Source organism: Mercenaria mercenaria, chromosome 9, assembly GCF_021730395.1.
Source record: "Mercenaria mercenaria strain notata chromosome 9, MADL_Memer_1, whole genome shotgun sequence".
Lineage (NCBI taxonomy): Eukaryota > Metazoa > Mollusca > Bivalvia > Venerida > Veneridae > Mercenaria > Mercenaria mercenaria.
Window position 1 is genome coordinate 70,027,088 of NC_069369.1, and position 18,795 is coordinate 70,045,882.

The 18,795-nt window shown below is 35.2% G+C and overlaps 1 protein-coding gene across 1 annotated transcript; it reads left to right on the forward strand.

Annotated features, from left to right (window-relative positions):
* The first annotated feature begins 4,564 nt into the window (after nt 1–4,564).
* On the forward strand, nt 4,565–12,438 carry LOC123547403 (aerolysin-like protein). The gene is made up of 2 exons (XM_053551665.1): nt 4,565–4,598; nt 10,640–12,438. Exons 1-2 carry the CDS (start codon nt 4,580–4,582, stop codon nt 11,731–11,733), a joined length of 1,113 nt encoding a protein of 370 aa, XP_053407640.1. The 5' UTR covers nt 4,565–4,579; the 3' UTR covers nt 11,734–12,438.
* The last annotated feature ends 6,357 nt before the right edge of the window (nt 12,439–18,795 follow it).

The following is an 18,795-nucleotide window of genomic DNA, read 5'->3' on the forward strand; positions in this document are numbered from 1 at the left end:
TAGCATTTGCTGGTGTTTTTCAGCCAAAGTTCAAGTCAGGCCGTTGATTACTAGTAGACTGTACCGTCACTGTGTCACAGTTATTTACGAAAATTAAACATATATGACAGTCCAGTGACTGACTTTTATCAATCATGCTTTTGAGAATTTAAAAAGTCCAACAGGAAAAACACAATCAAAGGTCATTGCCACCCTTTCGTTAACAGACCAATTTAATTATTGATGTCGAATAACTATTGTTCTGAGAATGAAGGTGATCCTCATTTGTTATAGAACTGACTACATGATTTATTCAGATGTATCTTTACATTTAGAAAAAGCATAACGACACACTAACGTAACTCTTTTAGACCGCAGCTACTTGTAACAGGAAAATTAAATTTTGAAACATGCATGAATACTTTAGAACAAATAACATTATCTTAATGAATGATGATGGCGTATTGTATTTTCATGTATTACAATACTAACGGTCGGGAAGAATTATTTTCTAAGGATCGGTCACCAAATACTAGTCTTTGAATAAGCAATACCTGAATACGCCCCTATAGTTAACAGGAGTCTAGAATTAGCTTTTTATTGTTGAGAATAGTAGTTAAAATGTATTCCATTGGCTATAAATATTACTAAATTATTCACTTACTGAGTCACGCAAATGATATGCAGGATTAAGTTTCTGGATTCCAGAAAATACATAATTCGTTTTCATTGGAAAATTCAAGATCTTGTACTCTTTCTAATATTTCCATTTTTCGTCGGCCAGCTTCGATAATCCTAACATGTATTCTTTTTATTAGCTATTCTGATTTTTTGAAAAAAAAAATTAAAAAATGATGAGTTATTGTCATCACTTGATCGACGTCGGCGTCGACGTCGGCGTTGTCTGGTTAAGTTTTATGTTTATGTCAGCTTTTCTCCTAAACTATCAAAGCTATTGCTTTGAAACTTGCAACACTTGTTCACCATCAATAGTTGACTCTGTACAGCAAGAAACGTAACCCCATCCTGCTTTTTGCAAGAATTATGGCCCCTTTTGGACTTAGAAAATATCAGATTTCTTGATTAAGTTTTATGTTTAGGTCACCTTTTCTCCTAAACTTTCAAAGCTATTGCTTTGAAACTTGCAACACTTGTTAACCATCAAAGTTGACACTGTACAGCAAGAAACATAACTCCATCCACATTTTTGCAAGAATTATGGTCTCTTTTGGACTTAGAAAATCAGATTTCTTGTTTAAGTTTTGCGTTTAGGTAAACTTTTCTCCTTAACGGTCAATGCTATTGCTTTAAAACTTGGAGCAGTTATTCGCCATTAAAAGCTGATTCTGCACAGCAAATACCGTAACACTACATTGCTTTTTTTGCAAGAATTATGGCCACTTTTGGACTTAGAAAGTCATGGTTATGACAATATTCCTATTATACAGAGACATAAAAAACAGATGAGCGTCTGCACCCGCAAGGCGGTGCTCTTGCTTTAAAATCAGAGGCGATCTGTGTGAAGCGTGTCCCAGTTCTAAAAACAGACACACGCTGTCCTTTTTGAAGGTGTGGATCACCAAAAACAACATTATCTAGTAAGGATACTATTCAAACTGCCAGTTGAGTCAGATTCTGTCTAATGAAAATTAATCACACAAAAGACTGTTCAAAGAATGTTACAGGACATAACATCACTAAATGCAATGAAAAGCAAGAAAAACCTTTGTAGTTTTACACAAACAGAAATATCAAGATATATTATACTGTCGCCTTATATGCAGAAACAAAGCAGTTCATTTCCCATATTATAAATAATTGGCAAGATACGGGAGATAAAGGTATTAGATGGATATGATATGAAAACATTTGAGCCGTGCCATGAGAACACCAACATAGTGGGTGTGCGACCAGCATGGATCCAGACCAGCCTGCGCATCCGCGCAGTCTGGTCAGGATCCATGCTGTTCGCAAACAGTTTCTCCAATTCCAATAGGCTTTAAAAGCGAACAGCATGGAGCCTGACCAGACTGCGCGGATGCGCAGGCTGGTCTGGGTCCATGCTGGTCGCAAAGCCACTATGTTGATTTTCTCATGGCGCGTCTCATTTAATGGCGATTGGAAAATTAGAATATTGTATGATGCTTTTATTATGGTAGTTTTAATTAGAAATTAGAAAATTTCTCTGATATACTGAAACAAAATCCATGAATATCGGCGATTTACTGAAACCAGCTTAACTTTGTCAGTTTCTTTAGCCAGTGTGTGGCTTTTCATTGAATTGTTGTTTGTAACAATTATTCATAGTTTTAAACTATCAAACTCCTACAGAGTCTGAGTAAAGGTATACACTTATTAAAACAGTCATTACACGACTCCTTATATAGATTTCAAGATTCAAGATTTTTATTGGCTCAAACATTTTACAATGTCTATCGCCATACTACAATCGATGGCGGTTATATATACAAAATATGAGAAAAGTATGTTACTACAAATGTGTGAGAGACATATATATAATTGACATATAGTAATACATGTATTTAATTCCATTCACACTGAGACTAAGAAACACATATTTTAACAGACACACAAACACACTAGTATACTGCCTACTGTAATCATTTACAACGTTATTTACAACATTTAATAAATAGTATCTATGCTAATTAATAAATGATTCACGTTTGATAGTCGCTAAGTAGATACACTTAGCTGTTTTGTTCACTAGCTGATCACGCGTTGTATTCATAAGACTTTTGAATTTATTATTATTAGGCCATGCACAATAATAATTAGGTAAACATTCGTATCCGAGTTCTCTATACTTAGAACACACTAAAAGAAAGTGATATTCTGTCTCTATTTGATTCATATTACAATTACTGCATATTCTATTATTTATATAAATCGCCGGTCCATAGTTTATGCTACATGACCGGTCTATAGAGGACAAATGTTTACTTGGCTACAGTGTGAACAGTCCAAAATCTAAAAATATATTAGTGAAAATTACTTTCTGATGTCATGTAATAAAACTTATCAAATGTCTTGCTCTTTGGACCTTGGGCAATAGTTTTGACTACTGACCGACAAGTCATTCAGTGTATGTATAGTAGTGGCCAGGAAGCCATTCTATAAGTATTTTATAACATGGCAGCAAGCAAAGTTTAGTGTTAAGCTATAGACTGGTCAATAGAACAAACTATGGACCGGCAATTTATGTTAGAAGTCATGTAATAAGCTATCTTGGTTGCGCAACCACGGTATATTGAGAATACATTAAATTTAAGTATATTCAAATTCAGGTTGTTTAAGTCTTTATATGAAAACAAAACAGGAAATCAAGGACAGGGCGACATACTTAATCTGTTTTTGCATGCAAAAATAGAAATCACTTCAAAAAGTTAAATGTTCAGAACTTATGGGAGAAACATAAGCTTCTTGTTTTCAGTAGAAATAAAATCGTTGTAATGATGATGGAATCTATATATTATCTTGACGCGTGATTAAGGGGACGCATACTTTGAAATTAGAAAAAAGTGGGTGGGGTATTATAAAATTTACCTGCAAAAAAGTACAAGGTTTTGGTAAATGAAATGAATACTGTTTCAACTGTTATAAGTACACAAAGGATTGCTCACTAAAATAAAAATGAGAAAAACTGAAACAAGAAAGTAATTGTTGAATTACATAAGACTTCTTGTGTACATTCAAAGTCAACAATTATGACTTTTTGGTGCGAAAATAATAGTGCTTCACTTTGTCCAAACATTTATCAATGTCCTACAGATTCTAATTTAAAGAAAGAATGTGAAATAAGTTCACTGTCTTGTTTTTCATTTGGCATATGTGAGCTAAAACACATTATTTAGTTTGTTTACAAAGTAGTGCATAAGAAAAGATACGGTGGTCAAGGAATGCCACATTACAAAACTAAAAGAGTATATTCCCCTTAATACATTAAACATTTATCATTACAGAAGTCTAGTGGCTTACAATAAAGGCCTAGAAATGTTGCCATTATTAATTTTTAACTTGGTATTCATGAACTGCAATGCACTTAAATATCAAAACACATTCAACAAACTTTTGAAAATGTACTGTCTTAAAAATCCCTAAAATAAGTTATGAAATTTGGTTGAGAGGTCCAATCAATGTGTATTTGTGCAAAAGCAACATTCTAATCTTGTTCACAAAAGTTACTAATACACAGCAGGAATGTCAATAATCAAAACTGGACGAATATACAGTTATCCTCACTTTAATGTCATTTATAATTTGGCCTTGAATTCTCCACCATACTTTTCATAACTCTGTTTGCACGAGTTGCACGAGAATGCTGTCATTCACGTAAAAAAATGGGGTCAAATAAGTTGTAAATGCAATATCATGTAAACGTAGTTAATGGATTATGCAGTTCAAGATAAACTTTATCTCATAACGTAACGAACATGTATAATGTTGTAACAACAACTTTACTTACACTGATTTAAGTAGCAGTCGGTTTATAAGTGACTTTATTGATTCATTTTGTGTTTTGTTATTGTTGTCAAAAGTATAACGGAAGTGCCTCACAACTGAAGCGGAAACCAGTTTGATGCGCAAAGTAGTCCACTGTAAGTAATATTTTTTGACAAATGTCCACAGAAATTAATAATTTTCTAATATTAAAGACGAATATCTGAATAGATTCATTATTTGATAAGAAATTATAATCATCGACATGTTTTTTTTAAAAATCATACACGTGCTGACACCTAAGTTGTCTCCCGTTGTTTATTAGAGTTACCTTTCGTCCGGCGCAGTAATACATTTGCATTGAATCGCCGAGAAGTCGTGGGAAAATTAAAAACCATGTAAACAAACTAAAATTAACCACCTTTTCAAGATGAATTTCAAGTGATCGACATAATGCATTTAACCCGCCTGACCTGTGTAGCATCTTAGATATCTGTTCTAAGGTATTCATTGTGTAGAATGTCGTGTTATGCCCTTGCAATGCTAATCCCACTCTGATTTTTTGTTTACATTTTTTATCAATGAGAAATATGGCGTCCATCCCGAGATGAACTGACGTGGCGTTAAATTTTTACACGTTTAAGCACACTTGGTGTGTTAGAAAGAAATCTCATCCCTTCAACATTATTTGGAACACTGTTATTGTAAAAAACCTGTTTTTTCCTTATACAAAAGCTTAATATTTTGTGTTGAATGTACTTTCACAAACACCTCTGTTTTCCTATTACATTCATAGTACCACATCCTTATCCACAAAATACTGAATATTACAGGTGTCCATCAGTATTATATCAGTTTAGGAATATGTTTTTTATTTTCCCACCATCGATTTCTTGAATATGCACCCCTTCCGCATTGCTGTATGAACTGTGAATGTAGCAATATGCGTCCCCTTAATATTTATGTCATATTGAATTTTAAACTGCTAAAATGTCTAGAAGTTCTTCTGCTAAATGTAACTTCCATTAATTTATAGATGTGGTATAAATAGATAGAATTTTCACACCATGATTAAGTAGTTACAATGTACTAAATGATGGGTAAGCGCCCCCAACACAAAGAGCAAGGACAGCACAGTGTTGATGGGTAATCTGTAGGAAAACTGTAACCAATAGCCTAATATTTTCCTTACCTCCTCTTCAGATATAGCATTGATGGAGGTAAAATTTTTATATATATTCAACATTCATCATGTATTTTGTACAGGAAGAAAATAATGTTTATCTTCGTAAACAACATGGTTCAAAACTTTCTGCGAGATTGTTTGTTTGTTTGTTTGTTTGTTTTGGGTTTAACGACGTTTTTCAAAAGTATTTCAGTCATGTAACGGCGGGCAGTTAACCTAACCAGTGTTCCTGGATTCTGTACCAGTACAAACCTGTTCTCCGCAAGTAACTACCAACTTCCCTACATGAATTATCAGAGGTGGAGGACGAATGATTTCAGACACAATGTCTTTTATCAAATCGTCATGGAGAACATACGCCCCGCCCGAGGATCGAACTCGAGACCCCGCGATCCGTAGACCGACGCTCTGCGAGATTGAACGTACAATCTGACGTCATTATAGCAAAATGTCGTCGTTTAAAAAATCTTTGAAAGTCGACAATAAAACTGATGTCAAAAAAAGCGGTAGCTAAAAATCCCCTTGGAAGAATTCGCGGACAGTCATGAAAGATCTTTTCAAAACTGTCTCACTGCGTTTAACGAGTTTTAATTTTATGTCCCGTATAAAGCAGTGCAACACTTTATTATCCCTTTGAACCCTTATGTCAGTGACCTTGAAAATGACTGAATTTGTGCACCACGCCCTGCAATGTTGTGATAATTCTTGTAAATTCTTAAGTAAAAACACAAAGAACTTACACAGTTATTACCCGGACAAAAAGGCAGACGATCTTGCACCTTACTAAAGGGTTTCCACTAGAAAATGTTACCCGACTAAACCGAGACAAAATAAAACACGCTTACCCTTTCTGGTGGTGTAATTTCTTCTTTCGTGTAAGCTAAAACATCTTCCATGTACAAATTAAGCTAAAACAACCAACTTATTACATGCATGCATAGGGTTCGTTGTTATTGATTATACTTACTATATATGAGCCTGCTTAGCTCAGTAGGTAAGAGCGTTGGTCTACGGATCGCGGGGTCGTGAGTTCGATCCTCGGGTGGAGCGTATGTTCTCCGTGACTATTTCATAAACGACACTGTGTCTGAAATCATTAGTCCTCCACCTCTGATTCATGTAGGGAAGTTGGCAGTTACTTGCGGAGAACAGATTGTACTGGTACAGAATCCAGGAATACTGGTTAGGTTAACTGCCGCTCCGTTACATGACTGAAATACTGTTGAAAAACGGCGTTAAACCCAAAACAAACAAACTGTCATTAATAAATGAGCCGCGCTATGTGAAAACCAACATAGTGCGTTTGCGACCAGCATGGATCCAGACCAGCCTGCGCATCCGCGCAGTCTGGTCATGGTCCATGCTGTTCGCTTTCAGAACCTATTGCAATTAAAGAAACTGTTAGCGAACAGCATGGATCCTGACCAGACTGCGCGGATGCACAGGCTGGTCTGGATCCATGCTGGTCGCAAATGCACTATGTTGGTTTTCTCATGGCGCGGCTCAAATGGTTTAATTTTTATCAGAATCTAGATCTAATAACCACACTCTCTACAAAATATATAAACAACAAATGCTGATACTTTCAGGTTGATATACGTGATGTATAAGTATTCTTTAGAAATAATTAAGTGCATACCAGGATAATACAGGGAAAAATAGCAGAAATGCTTTATATATTAAACTATAATTTTTTTATGACAATATAAAATGAAAGTGAAACGGATATTAAAATTGTCACCGAGGGAAAAGAAGGGTTATTTTTACCAGAGAATAGTTTATACTATAGATCATATTTCAAATTGTTATATATTTACATTCTTTATAAATTCACTATATTATGACTTTATGGCCGTATAAAAATGAAATTGGAAAGGAAATAACAGTATCACCGAGGGACTTGAAGTCTTTTTTTTTTATTAACAGAGCATTTTAATTATTGATCACATCTTGAATTTTATCTTATTTGACTTCAGTTTTATTTTTCACAAGGGATCAACTAAACGAATGCCATTTTGTTTTCTCCATTTATCATAAAATGACTGCATCTATTATTCATTCATTTTAATGAAGTAGTGAACTCCCTAAAGCAACCAATTTTAAACAGGCTTAGTGTTTCAATTGTTACTTGTACGAATATTGCTGCGAAAGCAAGATAAAATTTAATGAAAAGAAACAATAACAAAAAAACAACAACAACAAAAAAAAAAAAAAAACAAAAACGCCGAATATCGTTTGAATTATAATTTGCAGGTAATATTGTCATGACTACAAAGGAGAACGATTTGTGCTTCTTTAAGATATCTTGTATTATGGATAATTAATACTCAGTTTGCGGTTTTAGATAAAACCACTAACGGTTGTAGAAACATCATTGACATCCTAGTAAAAGTGATGTTCTTTTGAGAAGCCAGAGTTATTCTAGCATAAAACTGCTGTTCTTGTCACTTTTTGTGGATGTTTTAACAGGAGAGAAAACGTGTGTTAACAGACAGATTCTCGCGCACGCGTGCTGTTAAACACCTTTTTACATATGCGCGTTCCGTGGCAAAGCGTAAACGTAATATGGCCCCAAAACGGATAATTAAAAAAGAAATGACGTTAACGTGAAAAATGAACGCAGACGTTTGCACACATTTCGTGAAAATTTAATGACGTTGAGGGACTCTTTATTTATTACTTTTTGCGCGTTTTATGCTAGAATAGCGTTAGCGCAAGTTCTTTTTATGTAATATCATATTCAGAATCTCTCGGGAAACGTTTGTACCTTCGCGCTACCGGACTCGGGTCCCAACCAATCTCTCGGAATTCTGCAGATGTTATTAGGCGAAAAAAACATGCGTTATCCATGCAATGACGGCACTGTATGTACTAGCATCATGTACTTTGAATAGAAAACTGGTTTTCTTCTAATGAAAACTATCATTATTCAGGAAAATGTCCAGTCATCAATAAACGATCCCATGACAAAACCTTCTAATGCTGTCTTTCTTATTTGTAATCTGGGAATTGAACTGCTTCTTTTTGCAAAACAAAAGGTGAGACTAAAATTCATCTTGTTCATCAAAATTGATATTTCTGAAAAGTTCTTTTTCTGGCTTTGCTTCATGTATTGATGCAGTGTCTCATTAGCAAATCTATGACAATTGACTTTCAGAATAATGTTGTATTAGTCATGAAACGATAAAAGCAAACAACACGATAGGACAGAAATAGGAAAAAATCTGAGGTTGTATGTGGGTTTGCATTGTGAGATCGTATGAAAGATTTGTTAAACAAACGGTACACGCGTTACATAGAAAAAAATCCCTGACTTGATAAAACTGCAAAACAAATGTCGCAGCATCTGGTCTCAGTGAAACTTCAGTGTATTTTTATTTTATTTCTATATTGGAGGTAAACTGGAAAAAAATATTTGCGAGGTACTATGTTATCTTTCTAGCTAGTTTCAATTATGCCCAACGAGCCGAGCGAGATTTTCTTATGAGTCATGTTCTAACCTTTGACATTTTAGATCAGCAAAGGAAATGAGCCGCACCATCAGAAAACCAACACAGTGCATTTGTGACCAGCATGGATCCAGACTAGCCTGCGCATCCGCGCAGTCTGGTCAGGATCCATACTGTTCGCTTTCAAAGCCTATTGCAATCTGAGAAACCGTTAGCGACCAGACTGCGCGGATGCAGATTGGTCTGGATCCATGCTGGTCGCATATGCACTATGCTGGTTTTCTCATGGTGTGGCACAAATTTATTAATCCTGATATATACATATACGGTATTTTCCACCATCGATCTATGCAAGCTATTTTATTTGTGTTGGATTTAAGAACTAAAGAACTAGAGTTCGAATCTTGTAGAATGAATGATTTTTTAAGGTTTCTGTTTGTTCCTACTAAGAACATGTGTTCTTTAAATTCTTATGAATTAATCAGCACATTATTTACCTAATAAATGAATCTTTGAAATAGATGCATAAAATCTTTATCATGTAAATTCAGGCATTCAGAGTACTTCCTATTCACATATATTTAGAATACACGAACGGTATACAACAGCAAACTCTGAGTTAGTGCTGTGTGGCGGATGTAACAATTCTTTCCACAAATGGACTCGGTGTTGTTTTATTTTCTGGCCATTTGGTATAATGGAATACATTCAATTGTACTATAAAAGAATTCCGCTTAAGCCGGTGCTAGGGAGCGTGATGGATGTTTTTTAACTGTCCTTTTCCATTTATCTGCCATCTATCTGTTTACTGTTCATTTTAGTCCTTTTTACCAAAAGGATACTACAGAAAAATAAAAAATCTGGAAAATGTGTTATAGATATTACAGACATGTGTAATTAAAATAGCACCACCTCAATAGCACTTTAGTCCTCAATTTACATCTATGCTATAAACAAATTTGGCATCATTGGCCCGGTCCACTGCTGATATTTTTATTGTCCAAATATGTGTATATTTCTAATCGTTTAAAGAAAGTCAGACGCAATGAAAAAAAAAAAACAAAAACAAAAAAAACCCCGCTTTTATTTGCATTGCATTTTACATATGTATCAATAGCTATTAAGAAATATTTCGTATCAAAAGACATAATTACATTGTTACAAATCATCTAAAATGGACGAGATTGAAGTTGATAACGTCTACAGCAATTGAAATCTTCTCCGGAAAGTGTACTCAAAGTATAGCCCACATATCGCTTATCTTAATAAGACAATGCTTGCTTTCAAATAGATTTTATTATCTTAAGTGTTCTAACTATTGTTATAGCTGATTTTCGAGAAAAAATACTTAACAAGACAATCAATTTAAAACTCTTCAAACTTTTCGTTAATTTCAAGTTTACAGTTATCAGTTAGAAATCCAAGGAGAATAGAAAATACGTGACGCGAAGGACACGCTGACAGTCAAACAACCTCTTTAATCTAGAGTAGTTGACATTGAAGGGCGGAAGAACAATGTCATTTCACTTATGAAAGATATATAAATACTGTCCATCTGTTGCAGTTATTCAGACAAGCCACCCACCGCAACACCAGAAAGCAGAAATGCCTTTTATATTTAAAGACCCGTCAGTCAACACGGACTATTTTACCGACGACCATGCTTCAGGTGGAGAAGGAGGCCAAGCGTTTAACCACATCAAGATAAATGAGGGAGCTATTCTCACCAAAATCAAGGCCTGGAAGAGGGACTGGCGTATAGGTGCTATACAAGTTTGGATGAGCGACGGTAGTAACTATCTCGCTGGCAAACCCGGTGGTGGTGAGTCGAGTGAATTTAAATTCAAAAAAGGCGAGACGATAGTTTCTCTCAATGTTCAGGCAAGTGGACCGTATTCTTCCATTTTGAGCAGACGCCGTCTTGGAGCAATTTGGTTTAAAACGAGCAAAGATAGATCCTGGGGAATATTTTCGCGCAATTTGACGGCAGATGGGCGTTACTGGCCTGAAGTTGGTTCTGGTGTCTGCTGTGGGGTGTTTGGAGGAAGTGGAGATGCGATTGATCGTTTCGGGTTTGCAATGCTTCGACCGGTTGAGAGCTCAATGTTATCTGAAATAAAGTACCCACAACTTAACATTGAAATTGTAGCAACCAGGCCAACCACGGTGGCTCATCAGATCTTCTGTAATGGGAGCAAAACTGAGCAAACGTTTACTCTGAGTGGTAGCAGAAGTGTGACAATTAAAAGGGAATGGAGCCTTTCCACCCAGCTCTCTATGACTTTCAAAATGGAAGTCACGGCAGGAATACCGGAAGTGGCATCAGTAACTTCAGGGTTCAGCTGGACTGTAGGCAGTACATCTACACACGCTGTCTCTAATACTGAGACAGAGACACAGTCATGGTCATGGCCCCTGAAATGTCCACCACATACTAAAATCCTTGGCGAGGCTACCATGTACGCTGATGATATAGATACACCCTATGAGGGCGTGGTAGAATTGCGACTGAAGAATGGGAAGTCTTTTAAGTATAAAGTCAAGGGCGTATATAGGGGGATGAATGCAAGATCCGGAACGGTGACGGTGAAATCCTTAGGCCCGTGTGCTAGTGAGGAAAGTCTTACAGAGGAGATGTACCAAACCAGTTTGTGGTAGCTGACATGCATGATCAACATTCAAACCACTAAACGAGTTAAAACAATACTATAGTTTGTACTCTTTTCTTTACAATTTCCTCTCATTGGAAACATTTGGTTTGCCGTATAGATAATAGACGGATAATTGGAAGATATGACGTGTGCAGTTGTTCTTATGATACCAAATATAACATTGTTGAAAAACGGTTCTGATAGAGAAGCAACGTCAAAAGAGAACTCTAAAATACCAACAGCAGCCAAGACTTGTTATGTTTTGTCACATGTGTTTTCTGTCTCAAAACGAAAAGTTAATAAGGACTCATATGTTTTTACAATCTAATATAGAATGAAAAAATGAAACGACAAATTAAATCAATTTCATTGTTATGACAAAGATATTATGAAAAAACAACAACAACAAGTTTTGTTTACAAGAAAGAAAGATAGACCATTGTATCACATCTGTTGTATGTGCATGTTTCGTCCGAAAAACTCGTGCTAACAATGTAGCTGTAAACAATAAATATGATCAACAAATATTATAAAAATGTGCAAAATTAGTTTAAGATTTTTCATAAACTACTGATGCAAATAGGACAACTGATGTATGTTGGTTTGATACATGTATATCATTAATAATATATTCGCTCTAAGACTAATATCCAAATGTATAATTGATATTATGTCTATTTTTCAGTATCTTATTATATTCGTATTTTTGTAATCGTCGTCGTTGTTGTTTTTGTTGTTGATATGTGTCTGTGTGTGCGCGCGTGCGTGCGCGTCTGCGTGTGCGTGCGCGTGCATGCGTAAATTTACATGCATGGGTAAATATGCATGCGTACGCTCCCCTCCCTCTCCCCACGCGCGTGTGTAGATGTTTTTATGCTTAAGTACGTATCATACATCGCTATGAGCCTAAAACCCCGATCTACTAACCTAATTAGTGTCAAGCTTTTTTTGGCCAAATAAAGCCTCCCTGTTCTGACTTAATTAGTTTCAAGGTGTATTAGCCTAATGAAGCCTCGATCTACTGACCTAATAAGTTTCAAACTTTATTTGCCAAAAAAGCTGCGATATACTGACCCAATGCGTTGCCTGATAAAGACTCGATCTACTGACCTAATAAGTTTCAAACTTTATTTGCCAAAAAAGCTGCGATATACTGACCCAATGCGTTGCCTGATAAAGACTCGATCTACTGACCTAATCAGTTTCAAACTTTTTTGCCAAAAAAGCTGCTATATACTGACCAAATTCATTGCATGATAAAGCCTCGGTCTACTGATCCAATACGTTTCAAGCTTTATTAGCAAAAAACGTCCATCTACTGACCTAAAATGTTTTAGTATTTATTAGGTTAGGTCTTTTTTGTTGAGGTTTACCTCACAACGACGCAGTGCCCATCATACGGCGACTTTCCAGCTTTTCATGGTGGATGAAAACGCTCCCATGGAACGGGCGGGTACTATACTAGAAACACCGACCTTCCATAAGCCAGCAGGATGGTGTCTCACATGAGAACGTGATTCCAGATCAGCAACCGTAACCAACTCGGACATGGAGGCCAATTTTATTTGTGTAATAAATGATAGAATGATTTTCCCATAAAAATGTAGTCCCTAGTAAAGGCAATATTTTTTTCGACACATTGTCTAAATAAAATGATTTTGATAAACATCGAGAATGAATTTAGACATATATCTTGCAAAACAACTTCACGAGTTTTTGTAATTGTTTCATTTTTCAGTTTAAAGATTCCAGTAAGTCAATCTTATACGGACGTCACATTTCTGCTGATGAAATGATTAAAGCATACCGTCATATTTAAGCCTACTATTAAAGTCACCAACAGCTATGCCGCTAAAGCTCGCTTTCATCTTTATCTAGCAATACACTAGAAATGACCATATAGTTCTTATATATTAATATGTACTGAAAAAGGAACACTATAACAACCAAGCTCTTGTACGAATAAATTCAAACAAGGTGGCCTAATTGACAAGAAATCTGCCTTTCAATCGGGAGGTCGAAGTTTCGAGCCTCGTCAGAGACGGGTCTTGTTACTAAAGTGAGACCGTTGGTATTTAAATAATGGTTTCCGATTATCTACCTGCCTGGTGTTTGGCAATGAAGCATAGGATCCCAGGTGTCTCATAAGTCAATATGGCTGGCCCTTTCATCAGTGGTGACACTATATTAAGCAAGCAAACGCTTTACATTTAGATCCTTTTTTCGCTATGGTAATGTTTCCAATTTTTACAGTATATCCGGGAGCTGCCTAGCTTTCAATTAAATGTTCAGTCCGAAGACTGTTATCAGAATTCGACCTGGACGTCTTTTTTTCTACCGGGCTCTGTGATTAAATGTTCGAGATGACCTTACCACTGACTTAATTCAAAGAAAAGTTTCCTCTTAAAACCACTTTTTGAAATATCTCGAAGTCTTTGTAGTACTAAATGCTGCAATAATATATTTAATTATTACCACACTACGTTGACTATAGGGAAAGTCAACACGATTCTTAAATGAAATGTTTGTCTGTTTGTAGCTGAAAGAATTTTAATCAGAATCTAAGTCCTCACGGTCCATAACATTGTCCCCGTACTTCTTGCAATATTAATGTTTATGCCAGAAGAGAATCGACATTACATCTGTACAAAACCCAATGCCCGTATCCGTATTCGTCATCTTATTTACACCAGTGTAAAAGCGGACACATATAGAACAATATGCATGCATCTCGGAGTAGGTGCACATGCTAAATGCTGAATGTCTGGAGAGAAGCATCAATAGCAATATGTTGCTGAGGATTTCATTTCCTTTTGGTCCATGGATAAAAGGTCAGGGTAGATTTCCCGGAAGCACCGAGTCCATCCAATTAAACTATGATAAGATTCCGCTTAAGGTTATAACACACTAAATAGTTTTTGTTCTTTATTCTATATAAAATTGACCTATTTCCAATGGCCGCAGCACACATCAGGACCCATTTTAAATGTCTGTAAACTACATTTTCTTGAAGAATATTGTCAGTGCTAAATAAAAATCAAAAGAAAAGTGGGGGTCATGTTTGATGCAAGAAAAATAATTTCAGTCAAACACACAAACTGCAAAATCAGCTAAAAAATGAGACCCCAAATTATACTGGTGGTGTATGATCTAAGTTTCCATGAAAAATTTTGTCATGGTGTTATTTCATGATCAAAATGCTATCTTCATGTCAAGCATAGATCTGTCATGTGATTTTGCCAAAACAATTGCAAAGAAAATAAGGAAAATAGCTCTACACAGCGAAAAAACTGAGGACTTTTTGTATCCGCCATTATGCGACTACCATTTTTTTCGCGCAATTTTTCTATTTAGTGTATGTATGCCTTAACATTACCTCTCACGAACAGACTCAATAAAACCGAGACTTCTATCAAGTATCATTTTACTTGTTTGTTTATTCCATGCTTTCAGTTATTAACCACCAAAGCAGTAGTCTTTAAGTGTTGTGAAGCGGCTGTCAATTTTTTTCCCGTACTTAAAATCAATGTTATTTTATTTCCTAATCCTTTTGGATCATAAGAGTCCATTCAGTTCTACTATGAGAATTCCACTTAAGCCGGTGCCAGGGCACATTTCATAAGCTCTCATGAACAAACTTGATGAAACTGAATGCTCTATTAATTTGGTTGTGTTCTATCATTTCAAAGGATCTGCTTTCAAATTTTATTCACTATTACAACAACTGTCTTTACGTGCAATGTGGCGGCCATATTTTATCCTTTCCTTCGACTCTGTGTTATTACATTTTCTGGTTCTTTGTGATTTTTGAACCCATTCAGTTTTACTATAGTAGAATCCTGCTTGTGCTAAGGGAACGTGTTGCGTGTTTCATTTCCTCTCAGGAACAGAAGAGATCAAACCAAGTCTGTTATTATTTTGTTTGACGCGTTCTATGCTTTCAAAAGTTTACCATTCATCCCAGCGTCATCAAGTTCTTTTCAAAATAATGTAGCGATAAGAGAAAAGGAAAAACCTGGAATTATCAACTCTTAACAGCGCTTGTTGCTGGCACTAGCCAGTGAAAGAATTTCACTCAAATTTGGGTTTTTATTAAACGTGTCCGTAATGCATACGGAAATGTTGTCCTTTTTCAATTCTTTGTTTTCTCTTTTTAGTTCAAAGGTTTATATCATGTTGGATTTTAAACACAAATCAGTCAAATTTCTCTAGGTAACAATGTAAGAAAAAACAAACATACAAATAGACAGACACGAGTTTATTGAAGAGTTACTTTTGAACATCAATGATATAATAGTGATTATGAAAACGTTAAAATAAATGTTAAAGCGAGTGAATATTTTTGCTAAATATTATGTATAAAATCAATTAATAAGAGTCTTAAAATATTCCTTAAAATAGGAAGTAAACTTTAACTGTATAAATGTTTCTGTATTGTAGATAAATACACTCATAGGTTTTAGCCCTATCTTTTATAATATTTCAATCTGACATGAGATATGTACAATTCTCTTATCATAGTAGAATGAAAAATTTGTATTTTTTATTGACACTTGTCTAAAATGTTTGATTCTAATAGTGTATAATGGTGTTTTTGACACTGGCCAGTGGCCATTCCAATGCGGTGCCCCACTGTGTTCCTAAAATTTTGTTAGTTTTGTCTTCGTTAATTTGCTTTGGATGTGTGCACGTCCGCGTGCTGAGTTGTATGAGGAGGCTGCGTTTTTGGAACGTGACTTGCCCTGTTGGATATTTATCCTTTTTTAAATATTCGTATAAAATGATGTAGAAAAAACGTATTGGACATTTATTTACTCCATTAAAAACAGCAATGATGTCTTGTCGATGATATAGTTAGAGTATACATATCTAATAAATGACTGCCTTGTTTCGAAGATTTGCTTTTTGCCGACAGAAAATGATTTTCGATCATGTAGTCTAGATATCTTTTTTTCTTCTTTTTTTTCTCTCTAAAATTGAGCAGAACCTACTTCGTATTTACAATATATGATTATATAGAGATTTTATGACCGTAAATTGAAACTGGAAAGGAAATTAGAGTATCACCAAGAGTCATGAAGTTTTATTTTAACATAGCAGTTACGTTATTGATGGTATCTAAATTCTCTTCAGAGTCTCCTTTTCATGTGGAAAACTGAAAGGGTGGCCATTTTGTTGCCTTCACTGAGATAAAAGATATAGCGCAAGATTTAAAGCAATTGTGTTAGCAAGTACGATCAAGTGGAAACCACTTTACCGTTTTATAATACCTAAGAGGCAAATAAAAGCTTGAGTTTGATTCCGGTATGAATAATTCAGAAGAAATAACATCATCATAATAGTGATATGATGTTGTGTACATTCTATTTGAAAGACTAATTAAGGCAAATATAACCTATACCAGATTAGTTCCATTTTTTTTATTTCTGCGGACGAACAATATTTGAACACTTAATGAACAATCAGTATCAAGTGAGCATATTTTCTAGTAAAACAAAACTTATTTTATTTTGACGTCACCTTTGAGAGGTCAGTGTCTTCAACTGAACCGTACTGGAAAAATTACCGCAGCGAACTTTCTCACCAGGAGGTAAACAAACTTTGATGCAAGAGTTCCTCACTTATAGAGTAGTGTTGTCCACCCAAAAGATAAAATTTCAAATACCCTCTATGTTGAATTATTTGAATGGCATATTAAAGTAAGACTCTTGCAAGAAATCCCTGAACAAAAAATAATTGTGAAAGATAATTGCAGAATGACAACACCACTGACAAGAATGACCTAAACGGCGGGCAATAATTAACAAATGATCATGTAATAATAAACAAAGATATTGACAAGAGATATATAGTCAAAACTTTATAAATGATTATGCTTATTGATAAACAGAGAAGTGGTTAAAAGGTATTTCAATAACAAAAGAAAAGAGAGGCATAGAGAGAACGATATAGAACACACAAGGAAAGCATGAAAAAAATGAATGAGCACGAAGGAAAAGTTAGAAAACAGGCTATAAAATATCTATGTAAAGAGTTAATTGTTTGCAAATCATGAGGACGAAATTCATAATTGAGTAAGAAGAGAGAAGCATGTCAAAATTTCTTTAACTATATTTGAAACATACCTTCAAATATAACATTAAAGGAACTTTAAAAAAATCGTGTCATTATTGGAACAGATATGGCATATTCAAATTTATGAAAATTGCGTATGAGAGAACAGAACAGGCCGGTTTTTGAAGTGTCATACTTTTGAATAGATTATACATTAATTACTCTATTACTGTCATATTTGTGATTCATACATGGTGCTATCTAGGTTCTTTCTTTCTGGCTTGTAATGTCTCGACAATTGTCTCGTTATTTTGCTTCAATACATCCGAAACCACAGTATGTCGACTTTGGCTTAGACGGAGGAAAATACATATCTATGAACGAAGGTTTGACTTTGACGGGACTTGAAAATATCTTCGAGATTATACCGTTCTTTTTAGATAGGTGAGATTGAAATGCCGAGGTTGAAAAGGTTGTTTCTAGTCCATTCATATTTGTTTCAAAGGTCAATCTTGATTTGTTGTAATTAAGACTTATTTTACACAATTAATATTTACGTCATTGTCTACAAGACCTTATTTACTCAAAGAAAGTCAGTCCTTCTTTCAGATAATATTTGTATTTATGGAATTGACATTTCAGTTATGGAATTAACGTGAAATGTCAGTCTGTTTGAAAATACAATGCAATTAACATTAACTCTTGTCACATTTTAGATATTTGAATAATGTTTGACACTTTCTGGTAAGCCGAATGCAATGTCTATCATAAATATTCAACTGCAACCATTTTATTGCCGTGTGAGACATTTCACCTTACTGCTGATTACAATTCTTACTTTACATAATTTGAGCCGTGCCATGAGAAAATCAACATAGTGGGTTTGCGACCAGCATGGATCCAGACCAGCCTGCGCATCCGCGCAGTCTGGTCAGGCTCCATGCTGTTCGCTTTTAAAGCCTATTGGAATTGAAGAAACTGTTAGCGAACAGCATGGATCCTGACCAGACTGCGC